The 26,643-nt window shown below is 43.5% G+C and overlaps 1 protein-coding gene across 3 annotated transcripts in view; it reads left to right on the top strand.

Annotated features, from left to right (window-relative positions):
* The window catches only part of PDCD4 (programmed cell death 4), a 104,533-nt gene that overhangs the window by 920 nt on the left and 76,970 nt on the right, over positions 1-26,643 (top strand). For 2 of the 3 annotated variants that reach the window (XM_030202765.1, XM_030202762.1), the window contains exon 2: positions 16,590-16,877. In XM_030202765.1, the coding sequence (XP_030058625.1) occupies positions 16,590-16,877 (288 nt within the window). The remainder of the gene's footprint in view (positions 1-16,589; positions 16,878-26,643) is intronic. The other variant, XM_030202764.1, reaches the window with a different exon arrangement.

Genomic DNA, 26,643 nt, shown 5'->3' with positions numbered 1-26,643 from the left:
CTGGCGATGCTTGTAGCAACATTAGCACTGATGAGTGATAAATACTGACACACACAGCTCAGCTTATTTTAAGCCTTGATTATTGCACAGCTTGATGACATCATAGACGTGTGAACAGAAAACCAAATGTTTTTGTTGACGAGCTTTTTGGGAGACGTGCGGTGATGATGTGAAAGTGAAATAGTGCTTGTGTCAAATTGACCTACAACAACAACAAAAGTGGCAGTCTTGTTCACACTTTCAACTTTGGGGCAAAGCATGTTTTCTCACCTCTAGTCAGTACTTGTCATCAACATAACACAGGCAATTTTCCCTTGGGAACGATAATAATTTATTTATTTATTTGCTGCACTTGTATCCAAGTAACACAAAATAGAGGGAATCACACCGCTGAATTATAGGCAATAACAACCAACAAACAGCGGGTATCCCACATTTTCCCACCTCTTTTTGCAGGCGCAATGTGGCTTACAAATACCGTAGTGGCCATCGCCATTTCCGGAATAAGAAATACAGAGTAATATTCCAATTAGAGTATAGCAAATATACAGTAAATTAGACGAAAGTCAATAATCAAATGTGTTTCACTTTTTCATTAGCATATCGGAGTTGCTATAACGCCGTTTGAAATTCTGCTCGTATATAGTTATAAGATTTCTGGCGATCCTTGTAGCAACATTAGCACTGATGAGTGATAAATACTGACACACACAGCTCAACTTATTTTGAGGCTTGATTATTGCACAGCTTGATGACATCATAGACGTGTGAACAGAAAACCAAATGTTTTTGTTGACGAGCTTTTTGGGAGACGTGCGGTGATGATGTGAAAGTGAAATAGTGCTTGTGTCAAATTGACCTACAACAACAACAAAAGTGGCAGTCTTGTTCACACTTTCAACTTTGGGGCAAAGCATGTTTTCTCACCTCTAGTTAGTACTTGTCATCAACATAACACAGGCAATTTTCCCTTGGGAACGATAATAATTTATTTATTTATTTGCTGCACTTGTATCCAAGTAACACAAAATAGAGGGAATCACACCGCTGAATTATAGGCAATAACAACCAACAAACAGCGGGTATCCCACATTTTCCCACCTCTTTTTGCAGGCGCAATGTGGCTTACAAATACCGTAGTGGCCATCGCCATTTCCGGAATAAGAAATACAGAGTAATATTCCAATTAGAGTATAGCAAATATACAGTAAATTAGACGAAAGTCAATAATCAAATGTGTTTCACTTTTTCATTAGCATATCGGAGTTGCTATAACGCCGTTTGAAATTCTGCTCGTATATAGTTATAAGATTTCTGGCGATGCTTGTAGCAACATTAGCACTGATGAGTGATAAATACTGACACACACAGCTCAACTTATTTTGAGGCTTGATTATTGCACAGCTTGATGACATCATAGACGTGTGAACAGAAAACCAAATGTTTTTGTTGACGAGCTTTTTGGGAGACGTGCGGTGATGATGTGAAAGTGAAATAGTGCTTGTGTCAAATTGACCTACAACAACAACAAAAGTGGCAGTCTTGTTCACACTTTCAACTTTGGGGCAAAGCATGTTTTCTCACCTCTAGTTAGTACTTGTCATCAACATAACACAGGCAATTTTCCCTTGGGAACGATAATAATTTATTTATTTATTTGCTGCACTTGTATCCAAGTAACACAAAATAGAGGGAATCACACCGCTGAATTATAGGCAATAACAACCAACAAACAGCGGGTATCCCACATTTTCCCACCTCTTTTTGCAGGCGCAATGTGGCTTACAAATACCGTAGTGGCCATCGCCATTTCCGGAATAAGAAATACAGAGTAATATTCCAATTAGAGTATAGCAAATATACAGTAAATTAGACGAAAGTCAATAATCAAATGTGTTTCACTTTTTCATTAGCATATCGGAGTTGCTATAACGCCGTTTGAAATTCTGCTCGTATATAGTTATAAGATTTCTGGCGATGCTTGTAGCAACATTAGCACTGATGAGTGATAAATACTGACACACACAGCTCAACTTATTTTGAGGCTTGATTATTGCACAGCTTGATGACATCATAGACGTGTGAACAGAAAACCAAATGTTTTTGTTGACGAGCTTTTTGGGAGACGTGCGGTGATGATGTGAAAGTGAAATAGTGCTTGTGTCAAATTGACCTACAACAACAACAAAAGTGGCAGTCTTGTTCACACTTTCAACTTTGGGGCAAAGCATGTTTTCTCACCTCTAGTCAGTACTTGTCATCAACATAACACAGGCAATTTTCCCTTGGGAACGATAATAATTTATTTATTTATTTGCTGCACTTGTATCCAAGTAACACAAAATAGAGGGAATCACACCGCTGAATTATAGGCAATAACAACCAACAAACAGCGGGTATCCCACATTTTCCCACCTCTTTTTGCAGGCGCAATGTGGCTTACAAATACCGTAGTGGCCATCGCCATTTCCGGAATAAGAAATACAGAGTAATATTCCAATTAGAGTATAGCAAATATACAGTAAATTAGACGAAAGTCAATAATCAAATGTGTTTCACTTTTTCATTAGCATATCGGAGTTGCTATAACGCCGTTTGAAATTCTGCTCGTATATAGTTATAAGATTTCTGGCGATGCTTGTAGCAACATTAGCACTGATGAGTGATAAATACTGACACACACAGCTCAACTTATTTTGAGGCTTGATTATTGCACAGCTTGATGACATCATAGACGTGTGAACAGAAAACCAAATGTTTTTGTTGACGAGCTTTTTGGGAGACGTGCGGTGATGATGTGAAAGTGAAATAGTGCTTGTGTCAAATTGACCTACAACAACAACAAAAGTGGCAGTCTTGTTCACACTTTCAACTTTGGGGCAAAGCATGTTTTCTCACCTCTAGTCAGTACTTGTCATCAACTGCAGTGTGATTCAAAAAAAATAACACAGGCAATTTGCCCTTGGGAATGATAATTATTTATTTATTTATTTGCTGCACTTGTATCCAAGTAACACAAAATAGAGGGAATCACACCGCTGAATTATAGGCAATAATGACCAACGAACAGCGGGTATCCCACATTTTCCCACCTCTTTTTGCAGGCGCAATGTGGCTTACAAATACCGTAGTGGCCATCGCCATTTCCGGAATAAGAAAAACAGAGTAATATTCCAATTAGAGTATAGAAAATATACAGTAAACTAGACAAAAGTCAACAATCAATGTGTTTCACTTTTTCATTAGCATATCGGAGTTGCTATAAAGCTGTTTGAAATTCTGCTCGTTTTAGTAGAAGGTTTCTGGTGATGCTTGTAGCAACATTAGCACCGATGATGAGTGATAATACTGACACACACAGCTCAGCTTATTTTGAGGCTTGATTATTGCACAGCTTGATGACATCATAGACGTGTGAACAGAAAACCAAATGTTTTTTGTCGACGAGTATGATCTGCTTTTTTTGGGAGACGTGCGGTGATGATATGAAAGTGAAATAGTGCTTGTCAGATTGGCCTACAAGGCAGTCTTGTTCACACTTTCAACTTTGGGCAAAGCTTATTTTCTCACCTCTAGTCAGTACTTGTCAACTGCAGTGTGATTCAAAAAATAACACGGGCAATTTTCCCTTGGGAACGATAATCATTTATTTATTTGCTGCACTTGTATCCCACATTTTCCCACCTATTTGCAGGCGCAATGTGGCTTACAAAATGTAATAGCAACATGTACACATTATAGGATAAGAATTTCAAAATATAGATACAGGTGGGTACATAGAATATCAAAGCAATCATATTAACATACAAACTAGAGGCATTGCATTGGTTTCCTGCTGAGATTTTTTTTGGTTTGTAAGTTCAAATATGTTTATTGAATTTTTCAATAATAGATTCAGATAAACCAATAATGAACTTTCTTAGACATGGTATATAGACAGCTCTATACACTGCAACATCTCGTTTATAACAGTGCAACAATTAAAAAAATAAAATAAATATTCATACAAAAAGAAAAAAAATGACCATTGAATGCAGTCTGTATCCAAATTATTAAAGTTTACAAATAATCACCAGTTCCCATTACGTTGATATTTTGATCCCATGCTGAGATTTTTAATAAATGCTCTTTAAAAGAGATCTAGGAACTTACAGGAGCCCTTTTACTAAGCTGCAGTAAGCGCCAGTGTGCACTTACCATGGGATACACTTGAGCATTCTGTGATAATTTCCAGATCTGTGTGCGATAATAGCAAGGAGATTTTATGACTTTAAAAAGTTGAAGCCATCTCCCCCCCTCCATGTTAGTGTACCCTAAACAAACAAACAATCAGCATTCAAATGTACACAGAGGAACTGTCGGAACTGTAACCTGAGGTTAAATTATTTTTACCTCTGGGGGGGTCCTGGTGGGGGGGGGGTGAGGAGATGATACCTGCCGGGGTGGGGGCTGCGTGAGCTGTGTCCTACTCCAGAGCGGCAGACTTGTTTTTTGGAGTTGCTTTAAGAAAGGCCCTGGCTCTATCTAGGCCTCTTGGTGCCGAGTTGTGGGGACTCTTGTGGCTCCAAGAACAAGTCTGTTGCTCTGGAGCACCTGCACCCATGGCTTATGCCCCAGGACCCTCCCCATAGGTAAAAAAACAACCAACCCCTCAGGTTACAGAAGGTTTAGAGTAATGATACCAGGCTTTCCATGGCAGATTACAACAACAGTTAAGATGAACCCATCAGGAAACAGGATATCCTCACAGAGATTTGGCCATGTATTACTGTATGCTATAGAACAGTGTAGAAAAATGAGCACAAAATACAGTGTATTACTTCTATTTCTACCAGCTACAATAATGTTTATGCTGTTTTAGTGATTTTTAATTTTATTTCATGATATATATTAGGAAGCCTTCAAATAAATAAAAAAAGCTGTAATCATAAGCAAAAATAAAGGCATGTAGCGTAGCACTGATACCTACAATACAGCATGCAAATAACAAATCAAGCTCTTGAGCAGTGACAAACACATTTTGAATATAACCCTCCCTCTTCACAGACCCCTCAGAAACTCCCCTTACACCCCCTCCCCAATCCACACCTAATAGAATACAAAACCAAGGAGGTTTACTAAAACAATTATCAACCTCACAAGTTTGCTGCTGTTTTCAATAGCATCTGTGAATGTTTGGGGTCATTCAATGTGGTAGCTAGCTAAGCATCAGCCCACAGAATGGGGTATGTAGGCTCATGCTGTCTCCTGTCATAAAACCTCCTTGGGTAACTGCATTAAAAAATATTTTTTAAATTTTTCTTGGAGTGGGTGTTCCTGCACTAAACAGGGCACCTTTTACAAAGCTGCGGTAGTGATTCTTCAGCTGCAAATGCAAAGCCCATAGGAATTGAATGGGCTTTGTCTCGTTTGTTGTACCGGGAATCACTACTGTAGCTTTGTTAAAGGAGCCCTTAGTGCAGCAGCATTACCACATGCTAACTGATTAGCACAGGATTAACGTGCGAGTCCTAATGCCTACAAAACATGTGTTGGTAAGTGCTCAAGCTCTAATTTTATTTATGGTTGCATGCTAATTGCAACATTAGCACATGGTCTGGCCATTTTCTGGCTGCAGTAAGAATGTCCTTAGCATGTAGGAAAAACCCACCTGAGGGCACACTAAGGCCTCTTTTTACCACAGCTTATTATAAGAATTCCTAAATCTTTTTCTCATAGACAGAAGAGAGAACCTGTTAGTAAATTAAGGGATGCGCATTTGTTCGGAAACAAAAAGCACAACAGAACTTGGGTCAAGCATCATTATTTCCATTTGTCTTACTTCAAAACAAAAAAAAACCCAATATGTTGTTCTATTGTTTCACTTTTAATGTGTACTATTTGCAAATAATGCACATAAAAAATGAAATAGAGAAAATGTTTGAACAAAACTGCTTCTGAAATACATAGGTCTCCTAGTTGTATAAGAGAGAGTTTTTTTGTTGTGTGTGTTTTTGTTTTGTTTTTGCAGACTTCACATGTATTGCAACTTTAACTTGCTTTTCAAAGCCATAGTTATTTTATAGTTTCTCCGAGGACAAGCAGGCCATCGTATTCTGTGAGAATACTTGGCTTGTTGTCCTTGGAGAACACCTGCTGCAGGTGAGTAACTTTGCTTTATATTATCATAAGACTAGTAAAAAAGGCCCGTTTCTGGAACGAATGAAACGGGCGCTAGCAAGGTTTTCCTGGGAGTGTGTATGTTTGAGAGAGAGAGCCAGAGTGAATGTGCGGGTGTGTGACAGTGAGACTGTCTGTGTGACAGTGTGTGTGAAAATGAGAGTGTGTGACAGGGCCCCCTTCCCTGTTCCTAATGCCCCTCACCCCGTTCCCTCCCCTCCTTTTCCTCCTCCTTCCCACACTTTGGGTTCCTTAAGGCTTTCAAAAGTCTATGTACCCCCGTGGCCCTAACGCCCAGTATCCGGATACCCCACCGCTTTCCTCCTCACCCCTCCCCCAAGATGTAATACTTTCATGTTCTTCATTTTTTTAAAAAAGTGTCCTATCTACCCTATGTACAAATGCCCGGCATTCAGATTGTGTTCCTCTCGTAAATTTTCATTTCTTTCATTCATTCAGAACTTGCCCCCCCTGAACACTTTTGGTTCATTCAGTCTTTTAAAACTGTCCTATGTACCCTGTGTGCTAATGGCCAGCATTGAAATTGTTTTCCTGTCCCAGATTTGCATGTCTTTCAGTCATTCACAACTCCCCCCCCCCCCCCTTCTCCAGTTTAACACTTTCATTTCCTTCAGTCTTTTAAAACTCTCCTATCTACCCTGTGTCCTAATGGCCAGCATTCAGTTTGTTTTCCTTTCCCAAATGTTCATGTCCTTCAGAACTCCCACCCCTCCCCCCATTTAACACTTTCGGTTCCTTCAGTCTTTTAAAACTCTCCTATCAACCCTGTGTCCTAATGGCCAGCACTCAGATTGTTTTGCTTTGCCAAATTGTCTGTCGCTGATGTCACTGAGGTCAGTGCATGCCTGCCTAGCAGACCACTTCCGGCAGGCACGGTCCCAAGCACATCCTGTTGGAGGTGAGAATTATTATATAGGATGAGTGTTCCAATACACATGCAAGGTTGCCATCAAGTTATTGTAAAATAAGATTGAGTTAACATACACTTAATGGTCTACACCTCATGCTTTTTGTGATAGTGTTTTCTGTTTACAGTGTTCTCTGGTCCCCCACCACCTGAACAAGATATCCAGCTCCTGTTTTGTATCTTATAGCAACCAATCACTCTTCCATTGCAAACATGTCTCTCTTTGTTCAGTCAGCACTTTTTTTTTTTCCTTTGTGGTTTTGACTGAAAGGTGTTTCTCTGTTTTGAGGCTGTGGAGTGTCTGTTGCTGTTACATCACTGCCATCTTTGTCTCTTCCATGGCTGCAGTGCCTGCCAATCCCTTTGATTTGCTATGAACTGCATTTCTGCCCAGTCATGCCTGTTGGACAGTGCACAAATGAATTGATAGGATTGACACGCTTCAAAACTGGCATGTGGAATGAGGAAACGTAGGAGTTTATTTTAGAAACTTTGCTATGTGTAAATAGTGATCTTAGAAATCAATTTACTGTGAACATCCCCACCATATGGAGATTCAGGGGGAGATGTTGGGGGTGTACAGGGGTGGCTCAAACCAGTCCCTTGCCTGAGGCAAGGGATAAACTGCTTCCCCCATCAAATCACTCAAAATAAGGGTGGTGGTTGTCGGAGCGCTAGTCAGGGACAGAGGTGTCGCTGTAGAGGGGGAAGAGGCAGAACAGGATGATTTATTCCCTGTCCGGCATTTCTCCATCTTCTCTCTACTCTGTGGGTTCAGGTATCTCTCTTGCCTGCCCCTCCCTCCTCCCCCTCAGTGGCCCTCCAATGTTCCCATGGGCCACCGACTGCATCTGCAGGGACAGCAAAGTGCCTCTAGCTGGGCCCAGAAGCATTCCCTCTATAGTGTCCCGTCTATGCGGCCACAGGAAGTTGTGTCCGCATAGGCGGGACACTGTAGAGGGAATGCTTCTAGGGCCAGCTGGAGGCATGTTGCTTTCTTTACAGATGCTGTCAATGGCCTTTAGGAAAGTTGGAGGGCTGCTGAGGGTGAGGAGGGGGCAGGCAGTGTAGGGTAAAGAGGGAAGGAATAGTAAAAGAGATGCCAGATCATGAAGAAAAGAAAGGAGGGAGAGATGGCAGAATGTGGGGAAGGGGGGAGAGGGACAAAGATGGCAAACTGGGGAGGGGGAATGAAAGATGCTGAACTGAAGAGGGAATGGAAAGAAGAGAGCTTGGATGAGGAGGAGAGACACTGAATCCACAGAGAGAGAGAGAGAGAGAGATGGATGTGATGGTGGACATGGAGAGAGAAAAATATCAACTGGACTAGAAACCTTGGAAAGAGCAGAAGATGAATGGCACTTGGGGTGGGAGATAGAGGAAGCAGAGCAGAAGATGGATGGCGGTGGAGGAGGGGTAAAACAGAAGAAAAGAGAAGGGGGTGGGGGAGGGGACAAGGGAAACAGAGCAGAAGATGACCAGGACTTGATGATTGAGTGAGAAACTATTGGGGGTGGTCAAAGCAAGGAATTATGAATGAGGAAATGGAGTGGAAATTTTGAGGGGATTGTGAGGACTTGGCAGTTGGTAGGTGTGAATGGGATTGTGTTGATGATTTGGGAGAATTTGTGATGGTGTGATATGGAAAGTGAGAGAAGGGGATGAAGTTGAAGTAAAGATTGCGATGTGGGAATAACCTGCGAGAATAGAGAGAGGAGGAGAGGCATTGAAAAGGGGTGGGGTACTGGAGAGGGGTATGAAAGGAAGTGGTTGAGTGAGAGGTAGAAATGGGGTTAAAAAAGATGGTGAAAGAGTCCAAAAGCGAGACTTTTGGAAAAAATACTTTGTATTAAATGGTACACTGGGTTACAGGTTCTTTGGGAACCTGGGCATTTTTTGCTGAATAGACACCTACCTGGAATGAGGTTGGTGTGGCATTACTTGAATACTGCCAAGTTAACATTGGCTGTGTGTAAGTTGCTTCTGTTTTGTCCCTGTGGCGGATTAAACTGTGATATCTTTATAGATGGAGTGGTTAGCTGCATTGCTTGGAGGGGCCATGGGGAAGTGGGAGAAAGTTTGGGGAATTGCTTGTGTTGGTAGTTGGGTGCGGGAAGGTGTGTGTGTGGGGGGTGGGGGGGGGTGGGGTTGTTGTTGTTGAGGAATTTATTTTAAAATGTTTATTAACCAGGAGGATGCACTGGGTGACTGAATTATGTTTTATGGGCCAGGGTTTGATTGGTCGATCATGCCTGTTTTCTGTATATGCCTTGGGGTTATCTTGACAATGGCTGACAATGGTTGTGTTACAAACTGAGTGGAGGAGTAGCCTAGTGGTTAGTGCAGTGGACTTTGATCCTGGGGAACTGAGTTCGATTCCCACTGCAGCTCCTTGTGACTTTGGCAAGTCACTTAACCCTCCATTGCCCCTGGTACAAAACAAGTACCTGAATTTTCAATATGTAAACCGCTTTGAATGTAGTTGCAAAAATCTCAGAAAGGCTGTATATCAAGTCCCATTTCCCTTCCCTTTAATATCTGTTGTTTTTTTTTTTCCTGGCTCAATTTCAATAAAGGCCTCTTTTAAGTTAAAAAAAAAAAAAAAAAAAGATGATGAAAGAAAGGCAATAGGATATAGCAGTGTTTCCCAACTTCTTCAATTCCAGTACTGCCTAAGTCTAACAAATTTCAACCGAGCACCCCCGATCTCTGATCAGCAGAGATTTTGAAAAGGACATTTTATTATTAAATAGTTAACTAACTTGGCAGCATTGATGGAAATGGCATATAGACCATGATTCAGTTTGCATGATCTGTTATATTTCACTCTTATGTACACTGTCTGGCCTCTTGACATTAGTGTGTTCTTACAAACTGAGTAAAAGTGACTTATAGATGGGGTCTATTTATAAAAACAGGAGAAAAAAAATGTTCTCCACAAAAGTGCTTATGGCAGATGTATGTATGTATTCTGTTCACGACATAGAAAATAAAATTACTTCTACCTTTGATTGGTCATTTTTCTAATCGTGTTGGTCCCAGTCTCTGGTTTTTGCTTTCATTTGTCTTCTTTTCACTCTTGTGCCAAGGTTTCCTATCCATTTGACGTTTCTTCTCGCTCCATGTTTATCATCCATATCTCCTCTCTGTGCCCTTGTCTTTCCCCATGTTCAGCATCTTTCCTCTATTTGCCCCCGTCTTTCCCTGTTCCTAGCATTTCCCCTCACTATAGGCAATTTTTCCACAAATAAAAGGAAAGGGCAACAAAGATGATACAGGGGATGGGACGACTTCCCTATCAGGTTAGGCTGAAGAGGCAGGGGCTCTTCAGCTTGGAGAAAAGGCAGCTGAGGGGAGATATGATAGAGGTTTATGAGATAATGAATGGAATGGGTCAATGTGGAGCGTCTGTTTACGCTTTCCAAAAATACTAGGACAAGGGGGCATGCGATGAAGCTGCAGTGTGGTAAATTTAAAATGAATTGGAGGAAATGTTTCTTCACTCAGCGCGTAGTTAAACTCTGGAATTTGCTGCTGGAAAAGGTGGTTAAGGCGGTTGACTTTACGGACTTCAAAAAAGGGTTGGACGGCTTCCTGGAGGAAAAAGCCATAGAATGTTATTGAATGGACGAGGGAATAATACAGTATTTCTAGGATGGGCGGGACAAATTGCTTGTTCTTTTGGCCACTGTCGGTGACAGGGTGCTGGGCTCGATGGACCCTTGGTCTGTCCCAGCATGGCGATGCTTATGTACTTATGTAAATAGCACATAGTAATGACACAGAAGTAGAACCTGTCTTTAGAACATACAAGGGATACAATCATAGCCACTTAAAGTCAGAGTGAACTGTCTTAAAATGTGGTGAGATACAGTCATGGCCAAAAGTTTGGAAACACAACTAATTTAAAGCTCAATTTAATCATCAGTCCAGTTTTTTTTTGCAGTTTTGACAATCAAGTTAAAGTTCATTGAATATTTTATATACAGTCATGCAAAACTTGAAAACAGGTAATGTTTGCTTCATAAGCCACATTTGTGGCTTTTACAGTATTTTTTTTTAAGTATTTGTAGTGGTATCCCTGGGATCAGTAGCATGGAATTTTGCTGCTCTGGAATTCTTCCAGGTACTTGTAACCTGGATTGGCCAATATTGGAAGCAGGTTACTGGCTACATGGACCATTGGTCTGACCCAGTATGGCTGCTGTTATATTCTTATGTTCAAATGGTAGGTTGATATGTATGTTAAGAACCTTGGGATGCTACAATAAATTTTTACAATTACGGCAGGTTCTTGATTCCTTTGTTTTCCATGTCTTGTGTTTCCTATCACCACCAACAGTGGCAGCATTTACCACAGGCTGCCTCCAGCCACTATGGGGCCATCCCACCAAGGTAGAAATAGGAAGTACGGAATTCAGGGGGAGGAGGGGATCAACAGAGGGAAGGCCGGAGAGTGACAGGAGGCAGCCTGTGGTGATATTCGCAGCAGGAGATTCAGTAGATGCTTGTACTTTGTCGATTCTCTTATCCTCTGAGCAAGAGAAGGTCGGTGGCCCAAGCATATTTCCTTCCCCGCCCCCCAAAGCAACCATAAGAGGAGCTTGAAAGCGCTATCATATCATCTCTTAGTAGAAGGTGATATGTTGGGACCACCAACCCCAGAAAAACAGCAAGAGGGACGCTGCATCCCTTACATATCACCTTCCAACCCCAGAGAAAAACAGCAAGAGGAACTCTGCATCCCTTAAATATCACCTTCAAACCCCTTGAGAAACAGCAAGAGGGACTCGGCAACCCTTACGTATCACCTTCTAACCCCAGTGAAACAACAAGAAAGGGCCTAGTAGTGCCATCATATCATCTTTTATCACATTTTAGCCCACCCAAAAAAACCAAGAGGAGCTCAGCAGTCCCAACATATCACCTATAAACAAAAAGAGGTGGCTTTCATATTACCTGTCAGTGGGAGGTTATAGGTTGGGGCCACCGAGCCCTTCTTGCTCTTTGTCTGTGGCTGGAGACTTCCACCCCTAAAGAAACAGGATGAAGGGCTCAGCAGACCCAACCTATCATCATCCAACGTCGGAGAAACAGCAAGAGGTGCTTGGCAGCCCCAGCCCCAACATATCACCTCTCAATCCCAGAGGAAGAACAAGAGGTGATGTGTTAGGGCAACCAAGCACAACCTGCTGTTTCTTTGAGGCTAGGAGGCTTCCCACTCTCCCCCCACCCCCAAAATTTAGCAAGAAGGAATCAGTGGCCCTAGGATATAAATTCCCACCATCAAAAAAACAAGAGGAGCTCAGCAGCGCTATTCTTCTGACACCTGCCTATCACACACATACCCCCTTCTCTCTGCCCCATCATGCCTTCTCCGTGGTCTCATATTTCCGTAAACTTCACACCTTTTTGTTCTCTCTGCTCTCCTGCTCCTTTTACAAATGCACATTCATTCTTCTCCCTTTTCCCATCCTGTCCCTTCCTTTCTTGCTACCCCTAAATCTGTACCCGCTTTCCTCTCCCACCCTCAACTTCTCTGTACCAACTCATCTAATCCAAACCTCACAGTAAGTTGTTGGTTTTCTTTTCCTTTTTTCTTTGTTTGTTACTTACCCAGCACTGAGATTGGAAAATCTGAAGAACCAGAGCAAGGCTATTGTCCAGATGGGTCTTCTGACCCGACTGTACAGCCCGGAGTTTGGAGGAAACCAGGGCAAGTTGCTGGTTTCTGGTGATGGCGAGTTTCCCCACAAGGGAAGAGGGGTGTCAGCACAAAGCTGATCAGTGGGGCCAGAGGAAAGTGCTGTTTTCCTGCGGGGTTCAAAAACAGCTCTGCAAAGCCCCCATGGGGGGGGGGGGGGGTCAGTGGAAGCTAGAGGAAAGTGCTGTTTTCCCATGGGGAGAAGCAGGGTGCTCAGCATGGAGCATGAGACACACATTCATATTCTAGTGAATGGCATCCTTTCATCCCTACTGGAATTTCCAAAGAGCTGCGAGACAGGGGTTCTCCTTGTCCCTCTCGTTGTTATAGGAAGGAGGAGTGGCCTAATGGTTAATGCAGTGGGCTTTGATCCTGGCAATCTGGGTTTGATTCCCACTGTAGCTCCTTGTGACCTTGGGCAAGTCACTTAACCCTCCATTGCCCCAGGTACAATAACTTAGATTGTGAGCCCTCTAAGGACAGAGAAATTACCTGCATATAATATATACAGTGCCGTGTACTCTAGTAGCACTATAGAAATGATTAGCTGTAGTAGTAGTAGTAGTGCATTGTATAAAATCCCTGGCTCTGAAGCTCTTAAAAGATCCAGCTGTCTGGGATATCTCAGTGGGTCCCCCTGAAATCAAAGTGGCGCTTTTTTGCTGCTGATTTGTTAGCAGTATATAGAGGGGCATAATTGAACGAAAACGTCTATCTCCATGGGTGTTTATCTCCGAGAACGGGTCCGTGAAGGGGCGGACCGAACCGTATGTTCGAAAAAAAATAGATGTCCATGTTTTATTCGACAATTGTGAGCTGGGCATTTTTGTTTTTCAGTGATAATGGAAAATGAAAACGCCCAGCTCAAAAACGAATAAATCCAAGGCATTTGTTCGTGGGAGGGACCAGGATTCGTAGTGCACTGGTCCCCCTCACATGCCAGGACACCAACCGGGCACCCTAGGGGGCACTTTTACAAAAACAAAAAAAGTAAAAGAGCTCCCAGGTGCATAGCACCCTTCCCTTGTGTGTTGAGCCCCCCAAATCCCCCTCAAAACCCACTGCCCACAAGTCTACACCATTACTATAGCCCTAAGGGGTGAAGGGGGGGGCACCTACATGTGGGTACAGTGGGTTTGGGGGGGTTGGACGACTAAGCATTAAGCAGCACAATTGTAACAGGTAGGGGGGGATGGGCCTGGGTCCACCTGCCTGAAGTCCACTGTACCCCCTAACAACTGCTCCAGGGACCTGCATACTGCTGCCAGGGAGGTGGGTATGACATTTGAGAGTGAAAATAAAAAGTTGTGAAACATCATTTTTGTGGTGGGAGGGGGTTACTGACCACTGGGGGAGTCAGGGGAGGTCATCCCCGATTCCCTCTGGGGGTAATCTGGTCATTTAGGGCACTTTTTGGGGCCTTATTCGTGGAAAAAACAGGGTCCAGGAAAAGTGCCCTAAATTCTAGCTACAAACGCATACTTTTTTTCCATTATCGGCGAAAGGCGTCCATCTCTCCTCGGCCGATAACCACGCCCCAGTTCCACCTTCGCCACGCCTCCGACACGCCCCCGTCAACTTTGTACGCTTCCGCGATGGAGTGCAGTTGAAAACGTCCAAAATCGGCTTTCCATTATACCGATTTATTCGTTTTTGTGAGATAAACGTCTATCTCCCGATTTGGGTCGAAATCTAGGCATTTTTCTCTTTCAATTATAAGGTGGATAGTGCACCTAAGGTGGTTTTGTCATGTGCACTTTGACATTTGCAGGCATACACTGAGTTTTCTGGACTTGACTAAATAATGACATCTGAAGGTCCTTGAAGGCAGGTTATAAACGTCAATGGGTGGGTATTTTCCTGTTTCATTGGGCTTATTTATTAGTTTGTTCATTCTTATATCCCACAACTATCCAAAAACAAGGTTTTGGTTCAATGTGGCTTACAGAGATTAGTTTTGGAGGAGTTACATAGTTGTGTTACATTTGTTATTGGAGGAGTTACATTGTTATGTTAGTAGTTACAGGTAGTGTGGAGCATAGGAAACATTAGGGAACATGTGACATTGGCAGTTATTCATAGAATTTCTTGAAGAGATATGTTTTTAAGTCTTTTCTGAATTGAAGATAGTTTGTAATGTTGCATGTGACTTTGGGTATTGAGGTTCACCATTTGGATCCCAGGTAACAAAATCCTGTCATGTAGATGGATTTGTAGATTGTTTCTGCAGTTGAGGTGGAGTAACAGCTTATAGTTTTGGGGTTTGCATTTCTTGGTGACAGTTCAGTGAAGTCTAGAATATAGGCTGGAGACATTCCAAATAGTATTTTGAATATTAGAGTGCTTATTTTAAATATTAGTCTGGCTTTAGCTGGGAGCCAGTGGTAGAGCATTACAAGCAATGGGATTACACTTTTGTATTTCCAATTTTTTTTTTGTATATTAGTCTTGTTGCCATGTTTTGAACGGTCTGCAGTGATATCGTGGTTTCTTTGCATCCTACATATGCTGCATTGCAATAGTCTAGCTGGTGCAGTATTAGAGATTGTACTGTATGATGAAATGTTTTCATGGGAAAGTAGTCTCTCTGAGTCTCCTCAGTTTCTATAGAGTTTTGAAACTCTTTGATGTGACTGCTGAAACCTGACTTTTGAGAGACAGGTGTTTGTCGAGAATAATTCCTAGTTACTTTTAGTTGTGGTTCGATTTGGGTACGTTGTTTGGTCGATTATGAAATGTTGGTGAGAAGTGGGGTTATATTATTCCACATTTGCATTCTATGAACATGACCCTTATGCTGCACAGAGTCATAACCAGCAGAAGAAAGGAGGTGTTAATACCCCTGTCCTTGAGAGTTCATTCTTCCCAAGGCTCTGGTATTTTTCTCTGCTTCTTTGTCCCCAATGGGCCAGGTGGGGGCCCTGAGTTTTGGCCTTGTCAGTCCCTGATCCTTTGCACAGGGGTTCCTTCTTTGTGGCCACTCCACCTGGGTTTGGCTACTCATCACAGCTAAAAGTGCCACCCCTGGCTCCTTTGGTGGCCTCCCGGAGCCTGTCCTGGAATATGAAAGGCAGCCCCAGCATGGGTTCTGCCAGTGGTTATCAGCTGTTCGGCCTGGGGACTGTAGATTAAGGGAGAGTGGGTGCTCCATCAGAGGGAAAGAGTGACAATGTAGGAGGGAAGGGGTATGTGTGCGTGGGCTGTATCATAGGACTGAGAGAGTGAAGGAGGGAAAGAGTGTGTATAGGCTGCATCAGAGGGCTGAGAGGGCGAACGAGGGAAGAATGTGTGTGTGTGAGAGAGTGGAGGAGGGAAGGAATATATGTTTGCTTCACCAGAAGACTGGCAGTGGAGGAGGAAAGGAGTACATGCATGTTGGTTTTTAGTTTACTTCAGGATCTGTTTCCTGTCTTCACAATAGTGGGAATCTTAAAAGAACTTTTTGTTATGCTAGTAGTTATAGCAATAAGGTCAAGCTCCTGCTCTCACTGGAGAGCACGCTTCAAATTCAAATAATTTCTACTTTTACTTTGCTACTTTTGAAACCAGTACTTTTACCGTTTACTTGTAAAAAGTAACAACCCCATCCCTGCCCTCTGTGATACCTGACTGAATATTCGCTGCCTCTAAATATGTTAATCTTGTCATTGTTTATTAGGGTCCAGGATCAATTTTGCAGTATATCAAGTGTGTGAAATATATAAATACTTAGAAATAACACTAAACAGAATAAGCAGATGTGTGTAACGAGCACACAAATATTGTAATTCCTCTGTCATGTTTTCCTCCCATGTGAAGAACCTAGGGACTCTCTTTTTTCTGGTGATGAAGAACAATCTGGAATAGATGAAATAAAAGCTGAAATTAATGGAAATTGGGCAACTTCTTCGATAAATGAAGCACGAATTAATGCCAAAGCAAAGAGGCGATTGAGAAAGAATTCTTCCCGTGATTCTGGGAGAGGCGACTCTGTCAGTGATAATGGGGAGGCTTCCCGATGTGGAGTTACAGTGCCAACCAGCCCAAAGGGAAAGTTCTTGGACAGAAAGTCCCGGTCTGGCAAAGGAAGGGGACTGCCAAAGAAAGGTAAATTTAATCACCTAAGCTTGCTAAGTTTGCAATTGTCCTCATTTTATTTTAACCCCTAATATTTTTTTCAATAAAAAAAATATTTATCTCTGGCTGTACAATTATTCAATTTTACATAGCAGTTTTCAAAAACATTTACCTTGGCAAAAGGACCTGAATGAAAATATGCCCTTTTTTAAATGCCGCTTAAAATAAATACATTTGAGGTGCCTAGCTTCAAAAGAAACATTTCAGTAGGTGTGGATAGGTTAGATGTGTAAAACTGCACATACATTTTGTTTCTAAATTTACATGTTATTTTGCCCCCCATGCCTTCCCACAAAAATAGCAAGGAAATAGTACACACTTTTTGACACTTTGCTCCTTATAGCGTGTGCCCCTCTGTGCATTTGTTTAAAGTGATGGTCATTTTAATTTTGCTTTGATTCTGTACTGTTTCTATATAGGGATCCTCTGTGTTTATCCCACATATTTTTGAATTCTGTCACTGTTTTTATCCCCCTACCTCCTCCAGGAACATATTCCAGGCATCCACTACCCTCTCTGTGAAAAATGTTTTCTAAGTCTATCACCTTGCAGCCTCAGCTCTTATCCTCTGTTTCTACTGTTTCCCTGATTCTGAAAAAAACCCATTTCTACATTAATAACTTAGCTACAGATGTTTGAATAATTATCTCCCCCGTCCCTCCCTGTTATGACTCTGCCCCGGTATCATGCTCTCATTCATCTCGCCCCCTGGTGGTCAGACCTGGTGGTTGCAATGGACTGTGTGTTGATGGTTTGCCCGGTTCCAGAAGTCATGCCGGTCCGGTCCGGATTTTCTAGCCTGCCAGTTGGTCTCGAGACTTTTTGGAACTAAGCTGTTTCCGTACCTGGTGAACTCCCTAGCTGTTGACCTTTATTAACCACCTGGAAGTGTTTCTAGTTTGCCTTGCAGCAGAGGTCCTCAGAGGTGTGTCTTCTGTGGTTGTTTGTTACTGTGCTTTTGCTACTTTCAGTTTCTGCCTTTGAACCTTTGCCTGGACCTGGACTCGGACTTTGCTTGCCCGCCTGCCTTGGAACCTGTGCCTGGAGCTGGACCTTGACTTTATTTGCCTGGCCCTGGTTCTGCTGGGTTTGTGGACAATCTTCCTGTTCTCTGCTGTGGCTTCTGTTCCGGTGGGTGTTCCTCCTGCCACTGCCGTCCTCGGCAGTAGCCCAAGGGCTCACTATCCAGTGTTTCGTGTGAAGCGTGACACTCCCTTTCCTCTAGGGAATACAATTTTAGGTCTTCAAGTCCCCTTCTCGTGTGTCTTTTGGTGCAGTTACCATACTATTTTTGTTGTGTTCCTCTGAACCGTTTCAAATCTTTTTATGTCCTTAGTGAGATATGGCCTCCAAAACTGAACACAGCATTCCAAGTGGGGTCTCGCCAATGACCTGTACAGAGGTATTAACACCTCCTGCTGGTTATGACTATGCAGCATAGAAAGAAGCATAACCAGGAGGAGTGGCCTAGTGGTTAGCGTGGTGGACTTTGGTCCTGGGGAACTGGGTTCGATTCCCACTGCAGGCAGCTCCTTGTGACTCTGGGCAAGTCACTTAACCCTCCATTGCCCCAGGTACAAATATAAGTACCTGTATATAATATGTAAGCCGCATTGAGCCTGTCATGAGTGGGAAAGCGCGGGGTACAAATGTAAGAAAAATAAATATTGGAGATTCTAGATGGAATGTTGCTATTCCACTAGCAACATTCCATGTAGAAGCCTGCCCCTGCAGATCAGCAACGTGGCTGCGCAGGCTTCTGTTGCTGTGAGTCTGACGTCCTGCACGTACGTGCAGGATGTCAGACTCACAGAAACAGAAGCCTGCGCAGCAAGGGCAGGCTTCTACTACATGGAATGTTGCTAGTGGAGGAGTAGCCTAGTGGTTAGTGCAGTGGACTTTGATCCTGGGGAACTGAGTTCAATTCCCACTGCAGCTCCTTGTGACTCTGGGCAAGTCACTTAACCCTCCATTGCCCCCGGTACAAATAAGTACCTGTATATAATATGTAATCCGCATTGAACCTGCTATGAGTGGGAAAGCGCGGGGTACAAATGTAACAAATAATAATCTATGTGTTAATTATTGGAAGTGTTAAAGCATCTTCTCATACAATTAATGCAGAAGCTTTGTAGTTACTGCATGGTGATTTTGACAATTACTACATGGTAATTGCAAATCCTTACCACACTTTACTAAATAGGCCCCAAAATTGGAAAAATAAAATGTATTTATTTACAAGTGCTTGATTATTCCACAAAGGTCAAAAATTTTATCCAGTCCTACCCTAGCTGATATAATATTTAACCATCTGTTTGACCTCATAGGTCACCTTTCTTTAAATTAGTCATCTTATTCTCTAACTCTTCTTACTCTCTTACCTATCTACCTATCTACCTATCTATCTTACCATCTTCGCTTATACCCTTTACTGTCAATTAAAATGTTCTTTTATGTATTGAGTTAACATTGTAAGTAGTATACTATGCCATACTTTGTATTGTTATTTGAATATTTTTCCTGCTATAATTGCCTGTTGCTCATGTTTGATGTATTCTTACTGTACACCACCTTGAGTGAATTCCTTCAAAAAGACGGTAAATAAATCCTAATAAATAAATAAAATTGACTTCTATGCAGTTTACAATGGCAAGAAAATTAGTCAGGAAAGAGCCAAAATTAAGAAAGATGGCGAAGCTCCGTACCTGAGCTGAGCTACAGAGTTAACAACTTTGAACTTGATGTGCCATCCTGCATAGCAATGTCTGTGTATTTTTATTCAGACAGTTGCTAAAACTGAATGACTGAATTATTTTTATTTTATTAAGTTTGATTAAAGTAAATCCTTTTTGCAATTCTGATTTTATACTGCTAGTGTATGCCACTTCAGCGTGGGGAATGAAGAAATGTTTGTTTTCTTTCAAAGAGGAGGTACCTCCTATTCATTGAAAAAAATATTTTCTGCAAATACAAAATGAAAACTAATTTACTTGTATTCCAGGGTTTGAGAGCATACTAAATGGTTATAGGCAGTATTCCTGGTTTCTTGGATTGCATCACTGCAGGAAGTATGCAAAATTTTATTTATTAGGAGTTATTTACCGCCTTTTTGAAAAAATTTGCTCAAGGTAGTGTACAGTAAGAATAAATCAAACATAAGCAATAGACAATTACAGCAGTAAAATATTCAAACAACAATACAATGTATGGCATAGTATACTACTTATAATATGTAATACACATTTTAATAGACAGCGTAGGGTGTAAGCAAAGATGGAACATATAGAGGGGCATAATCGAACGCGAACGCCCATCTCCATGGGCGACTATCTCCGAGGACGGGTCCGCAAAGGGGCGGGACAGACCGTATTTTCGAAAAGATGGGCATCCATCTTTTGTTTCGATAATACGGTTGGTGCCGGGCAAATGCATCGGATTTGGGCGGATTTGAGCTGGGTGGTATCGGTTTTCAGTGATAATGGAAACCGAAGCCGCCCAGCTCAAAAACGAACAACTCCAAGGCATTTGGTCGTGGGAGGGGCCAGGATTCGTAGGGCACTGGTCTTCCTCACATGCCAGGACACCAACTGGGCACCCTAGGGGGCACTTGTAAAAAGTTAAAAAAAAAAAAAAAATTTAAATACTTCCCAAGTCCATAGCTCCCTTACCCTTACTCTACACCATTACCATAGCACTTATAGGTGAAAGGGGGCACCTAGATGTGGGTACAGTGGGTTTTGGGGGCGGTTTGGAGGGCTCCCATTTACCAGCACAAGTGTAACAGGTGGGGGGGTGGGGGTGGGCCTGGGTCCACCTGCCTGAAGTCCACTGCACCCACTAACAACTGCTCCAAGGACCTGCATACTGCTGTGATGGAGCTGGGTATGACATTTGAGGCTGGCATACAGGCTGGCAAAAAAAAAAAATTTAAGTTCTTTTGTTTTGGTGGGAGGGGGTTAGTGACCACTGGGGGAGTCAGGGGAGGTCATCCCTGATTCCCTCCGGTGGTCATCTGGGCAGTTGGGGCACTTTTTGGGGACTTGTTCGTGGAAAAAAAAGGGTCCAAAAAAGCGGCCCAAATTCTCGCTTCTGCCGCCCTTCTTTTTTCCATTATTGGCCATCTCACCTCGGCCGATAAACACACCCCAGTCCCGCCTTCACCACGCCTCCAACACACCCCCATCAACTTTGTTTGTCCCCGCAACAGACTGCAGTTGGAGGCACCCAAAATCAGCTTTCGATTATACTGATTTGGGCGCCCATGAGAGAAAGGCGCCCATCTCCCGATTTGGGTTGAAATGTGGGCGTCTTTCTCTTTCGAAAATAAGCTGGATAGGCTCCTTTTTATCAAGCCACGCTAGCGGCTGCCGGTGTGATAATGCTGACAAAGCCCATTCAAAGTGAATGGGCTTTTTCTGGCATTACTGTGCGACAGCCGCTAGTGCGGCTTGATAAAAGGGGACCATAGATAAGAGAGAATTGGAGTTAGAAAATAAGGTGACTAATTTAAAGTTGCAAATGAGGTCAGAGAGATGATTAAATGCTATCTCAGCTAGGGTCCTTTCCATGAAATTCCCTATTCCTTGGCACAGAAGAGCAGGGGCAATGGCCCAATATCTTTTTCCTTACTCCATACTTGGCATGATCCCAGCTGCTTGAGAGAACAGTGGCAGTGTGATGCTTCAAACCACGTCCTTCCCCTCTCTTTCTGGGCCTGTAGTATGATTTGAATGATGTAGTACTAAACATCCTTATCCTCTTGCTAGACCAATCCAGATGCACAGGACTGCATACACCAATAGTAAAAAGTTTTTGCCCCGTCCCGATTTCCTCTATTACTGCATATATGTCACACTAAATGTTGTTTTTTCAGTTTTTAAACAAAATGTAATATTAGATATACATAACCCAGTTTGTACATTGTCATTTATTTAAGGAACAAAGTTAGGGGGTCTTTTACTAAGTATCGGCAAGCCCAATTTCGGGCTTACCGCTCACTAAACCGGAAGTACTGCCAGGCTACCGCAGCAGCCTGGTGGTAGTTCCCACACCTAATGTGCCCAATTTCTGGTGCTACAAAAATATTTTTATTTTTGTAGCACCGTTGTTTACCCAGCGGTAATTGAACAGTGGTGTGCGCTGCCCGGTTACCGCTGGGTTAGCGCAGGAGCCCTTACCAAGTGCTTCCCCCCAAATGGCCACGAGGCAAGTGCTTCACTTTCTTCACAGCCATTTCTGAAAAAAAAACCCCATCCTTTTACTCGCTGTGGTAAAAGTGGGTCTCAGCGTCAAAAACATGTACTGACGACAGCACAGGCCACGTTTTGTCGCAGCTTAGTAAAAGGACCCCTTTATATTGAGCCTAACCATGAGTGTGAAGTAGTCATCACTAAGGGGTCCCTTTTACAGAGTGGTGGTAAGCCAATGCGGGCTTACCGCTTGCTCTTTCAGGACTACCGCCGGCCCATCGAGGCCGCCAGAGGTAGTCCTTCCCTGAGCACGCACTATTTCTGGGAGAAAAAGAAAGCCTCTGGAAATTGCTTGCATGGTGATAACTCAGTGGTAATTAGGCATCGCTGGATTAGTGTGGGAGTCCTTACCACCACCTCAATAGGTGGTGGTAAGGGCTCCCCGCCGCATGGCCATGCGGTAAGAGTTCTCTTACCGCATGGCCATGTGTGCCTGGGGTCTTTTACCCGCTGCGGTAGAAAGGGCCCTGGCATACAGGAAAAACGACCCCTGCTACCAGTGCAGGGTCCTTTTTCCTGCAGCTTAGTAAAAGCCTTAATTTCTGTGAGAACGCTATGTGATAGTTAAAAGAAATTCCAGAAAAGATAAGAAAAATATTTTTCCAAGGATAAGCAGGCTAGATTATACTCGCAACTGGGTCGACGTTTGCGTCGGCCTGGGAACCAGCATTTGCCAGAGCAAAATGAAAAACGTTTTTGCTAGAGCCTTCTGGCGCACATGTGCGGACTGACTTTCCACTTCCGTGCAAGCGCGTACCTCAGTTTTCTTTTTTTCTGTGACAAGGTGTGGCAGATTGTTTTCTGTGCTCCTTGTACTGCCTGGGAAAAGTCTTCTCTTTTTACTAACTCGACTTTTAGTCGCGTCTTTTTCCTTGGTTTATTTAATTATTTACTTAAAAGAAACAAAAAAAAAGAGTCCTTTATTTTCTCAAGTTTCCATTTTTCCCTTATTTAAGTTTTCTTTCTTTTTCGACAGCGGCCGGGTTTCTTCCCTTTTTTGAACAGAGGTAATAGCTGCTGAGAGGCCAAGACAAGCTGGGAGCAGTGAGACATCGAGTGGGTCTCCACCTATCTTGAGACCTCCTGCTGTGCAGGCCCCTCCGCTACTGACCGTTGTTGGACCCGACCCTGAGTCGATGTGAGAATTCAACGTTGTCCTTGTTGGCACCGAGGAGCCTCGATGACGGGCATTGAGCGAAGGGGGGTGCATGTGTTCCCTTATCTCAACAATTGTTTCATAAGGACGGTGCTCTGGAGTCCATGCGGATGACTATTCAGGTGCTAGAGCTTACTAGGGTTCGTAATAAATTACACCAAGTCCCACCTCTCTCCTGTTCAAAAATTGGAGTTCATTGGAGGACTGCTGGACATGAAGACAGCTCAGACTTATCTCCCCGAGACGCAGGCAGACAACCTCCTGTCCCTGGTGTCCGCAGTTCAAGCGTGTCAGCAGGTCACAGCTTGGCAGATGTTGAGACTCTTGGGGCACATGGCCTCCACAGTTCATGTAACGCCCATGGCATGTCTACATATGAGACCAGCTCAATGGACCCTAGCTTTCCAGTGGTATCAAGCTACGGGGAATCTGGAGGATGTCATCCGACTGTCCACAGACTTTCACAACTCTTTTCAGTGGTGGACAATCCGTCCTAATTTGACCATGGGATGACCATTCCAAATTCCTCAGCCGCAAAAAGTGCTGATCACAAATGCACCCCTCCTGGGGTGGGGAGCTCATGTAGATGGGCTTCTCATGGAGCCTGGTCCTCTCAGGAATTAGGTCTTCAGATCAACCTCCTGGAGCTTCGAGCGATCTGGAACGCTCTAAAGGCTTTCAGAGATCGACTGTCTAACCAAATCATCTTGATTCAAACAGACAATCAAGTTGCGATGTATTACACCAACAAGCAGGGGGTCACAGGATCTCGCCCTCTGTGTTAGGAAGCCATCCAGATGTGGCTTTGGGCATGCCATCACGGCATGTTTCTCCAAGCCACTTATCAAAACAGTCTGGCTGACAGGCTGAGCAGGGTAATGCAACCTCAAGTGGTCGCTGAATATGGGCGTAGCCTGCAAGATCTTCCGAGCGTAGGGCACCCCCTCTGTGGATCTTTTTGCCACTCAAACCAATCACAAGGTCCCTCAGTTCTGTTCAAGGCTTTCAGGCCCACGACAGACTAGCGTCAGATGCCTTTCTCCTACAGTGTATCCTCCCATACCTCTGGTGGGAAAGACTTTGCTAAAACTCAAGCAAGACTGCGGAACCATGATCCTGATTGCATTCTTCTGGCCGCGTCAGATTTGGTTCCCTCTGGAGTTGTCCTCCGAGAAACCGTGGAGCTTGGAGTGTTTTCCAGCCCTCATCACTCAGAATGAGGGATTGCTTCTACATCCCAACCTCCAGTCTCTGGCTCTCATGGCCTGGGTGTTGAGAGCATAGAATTTGCTTCCTTGGGTCTTTCAGAGGGTGTCTCCCGGGTCTTGCTTCCAGAAAAGATTCCACTAAGAAGTGTTTCTCTTTTAAATGGAGGAGGTTTGCTGTCTGGTGTGACAGCAAGGCTTTAGATCCTCTCTCTTGTCCTATACAGACCCTGCTTGAATACCTTCTACACTTGTCAGAATCTAGTCTCAAGACCAACTCCGTAAGGGTTCATCTCAGTGCGTGTAGAGGGTAAGCCCATCTCTGGACAACCTTTAGTTGTTCGCTTCATGAGAGGTTTGCTTTTGTCAAAGCCCCCTGTAAAACTTCCACCAGTGTCATGGGATCTCAGCATCATTCTCACCCAGCTGATGAAAGCTCCTTTTGAGCCACTGAATTCCTGCCATCTGATGTACTTGACCTGGAAGGTCATTTTCTTGGTGGTTGTTACTTCAGCTCAGAGGGTCAGTGAGTTTCAGGCCTTAGTAGTAGATGTACCTTATACTAAGTTTCATCACAATAGAGTAGTCCTCCGCACGCACCCTAAGTTCCTGCCAAAGGTGGTATTGGAGTTCCATTTGAACCAGTCGATTGTCTTGCCAATATTTTTTCCCCATTCTCATGCCCACCCTGGCAAAGGCAGCTTGCACATCTTGGACTGCAATAGAGCATTGACCTTTTACGTGGAGCAGACGAATCCCTTCAAACAGTCCGCCCAGTTGTTTCTTTTGTTTCCAACAGGAGGGGATTCACCATCGGAAAACGCACAACGTCCAATTGGCTAGCAGATTGCATATCCTTCACTTATACCCAAGCTGGGCTGACTCTGGAGAGCCATGTCATGGGTTATAATGTCAGAGCCATGGCTGCGTCAGTGGCTTTCTTAGTCAACCTCCATTGAAGAGATTTGCAAGGCTGCAACATGGTCTTCTGTCCACACATTCACATCACATTACTTCCTTGAGCAGGATACCCGACGCGACAGTCGGTTTGGGCAGTTGGTGCTGCAGAATCAGTTTTGGGTTTAGAATCCAACTCCACCCCCTAGGCCAATTTTTATTCTGTTCCAGGCTGCACTCTCAGCTAGTCGTATTTAGTTTCAGGTTAATCTACGTTATGTCCTCGCCATTGCGAAGCCCAGTTCACCAATGTTAATTGTTTTGGGTGAGCCTGGATGCTAGGGATACCCCAATTGTGAGTATAATCCAGCTTGCTTGTCCTCGGAGAAAGCGAAGATACTTACCTGTAGCAGGTATTCTTTGAGGACAGCAGGCTGGTTATTCTCACAAACCCATCCACCTCCCCTTGGAGTTATTTGTTTATACTTAACTGAGGTATGTGCTTGCGCAGCAGGCGGGAAGTCAGTCCGCGTATGCGCGGTACACGCTGCACGCACGCCAGAAGGCTCTAGCAAAAGTTTTTCATTTTGCTATGACAAATGCTGGTTCCCGGGCCGACGCGGATGTTGACCCAGTTGTGAGAATAATCAGCCTGCTGTCCTCGGAGAATACCTGCTACAGGTAAGTATCTTCGCTTTATTGAAATATATCAGTCTGGAAAATGTTACAAAGTCATTTCTAAAGAGCTTGGATTCCACTAAACCAAAGTGAGAGCCATTGAAAGGTATTTTTGATATGATGTCTTAAGTCCGACTTTGGACGTTTTGCACAAAACGTCCAAAATCCGAACAGGAAAGAAGGTCATTTTTGAAAAAAAAAAGTCGTCTTTATCTTATTTTCAAAAATACTGTTTTGAACAAGGTTTTGTGCTTTGGACATTGTTTCTTGTCATTTTTCGAAAAATAAAAAATAAGTGCAAAACGTAGAAAATCATGCCACTGGGATGTAGGAGGAGCCAGCATTTTTAGCAGAATGATCCCCCAGACATCCCAGTAGAGCACTGGGGCACCCTAGGGGGCACTTCTGTGTACTTCATAAAAATGCTCCCAGGTACACGTCTCACCTTTGCTCTCTTATCTTGTCCCCTGAGCCCTCCAAAACCTAGTGCCCCCCACTGTACACCACTACAATAGCCCTTATGTGAAGGGGACTCCTGTATGTGGGTACAG

The sequence above is a fragment of the Microcaecilia unicolor genome, chromosome 5, assembly GCF_901765095.1.
Source record: "Microcaecilia unicolor chromosome 5, aMicUni1.1, whole genome shotgun sequence".
NCBI lineage: Eukaryota > Metazoa > Chordata > Amphibia > Gymnophiona > Siphonopidae > Microcaecilia > Microcaecilia unicolor.
This window is presented reverse-complemented; position numbering and strand designations above follow the sequence as displayed.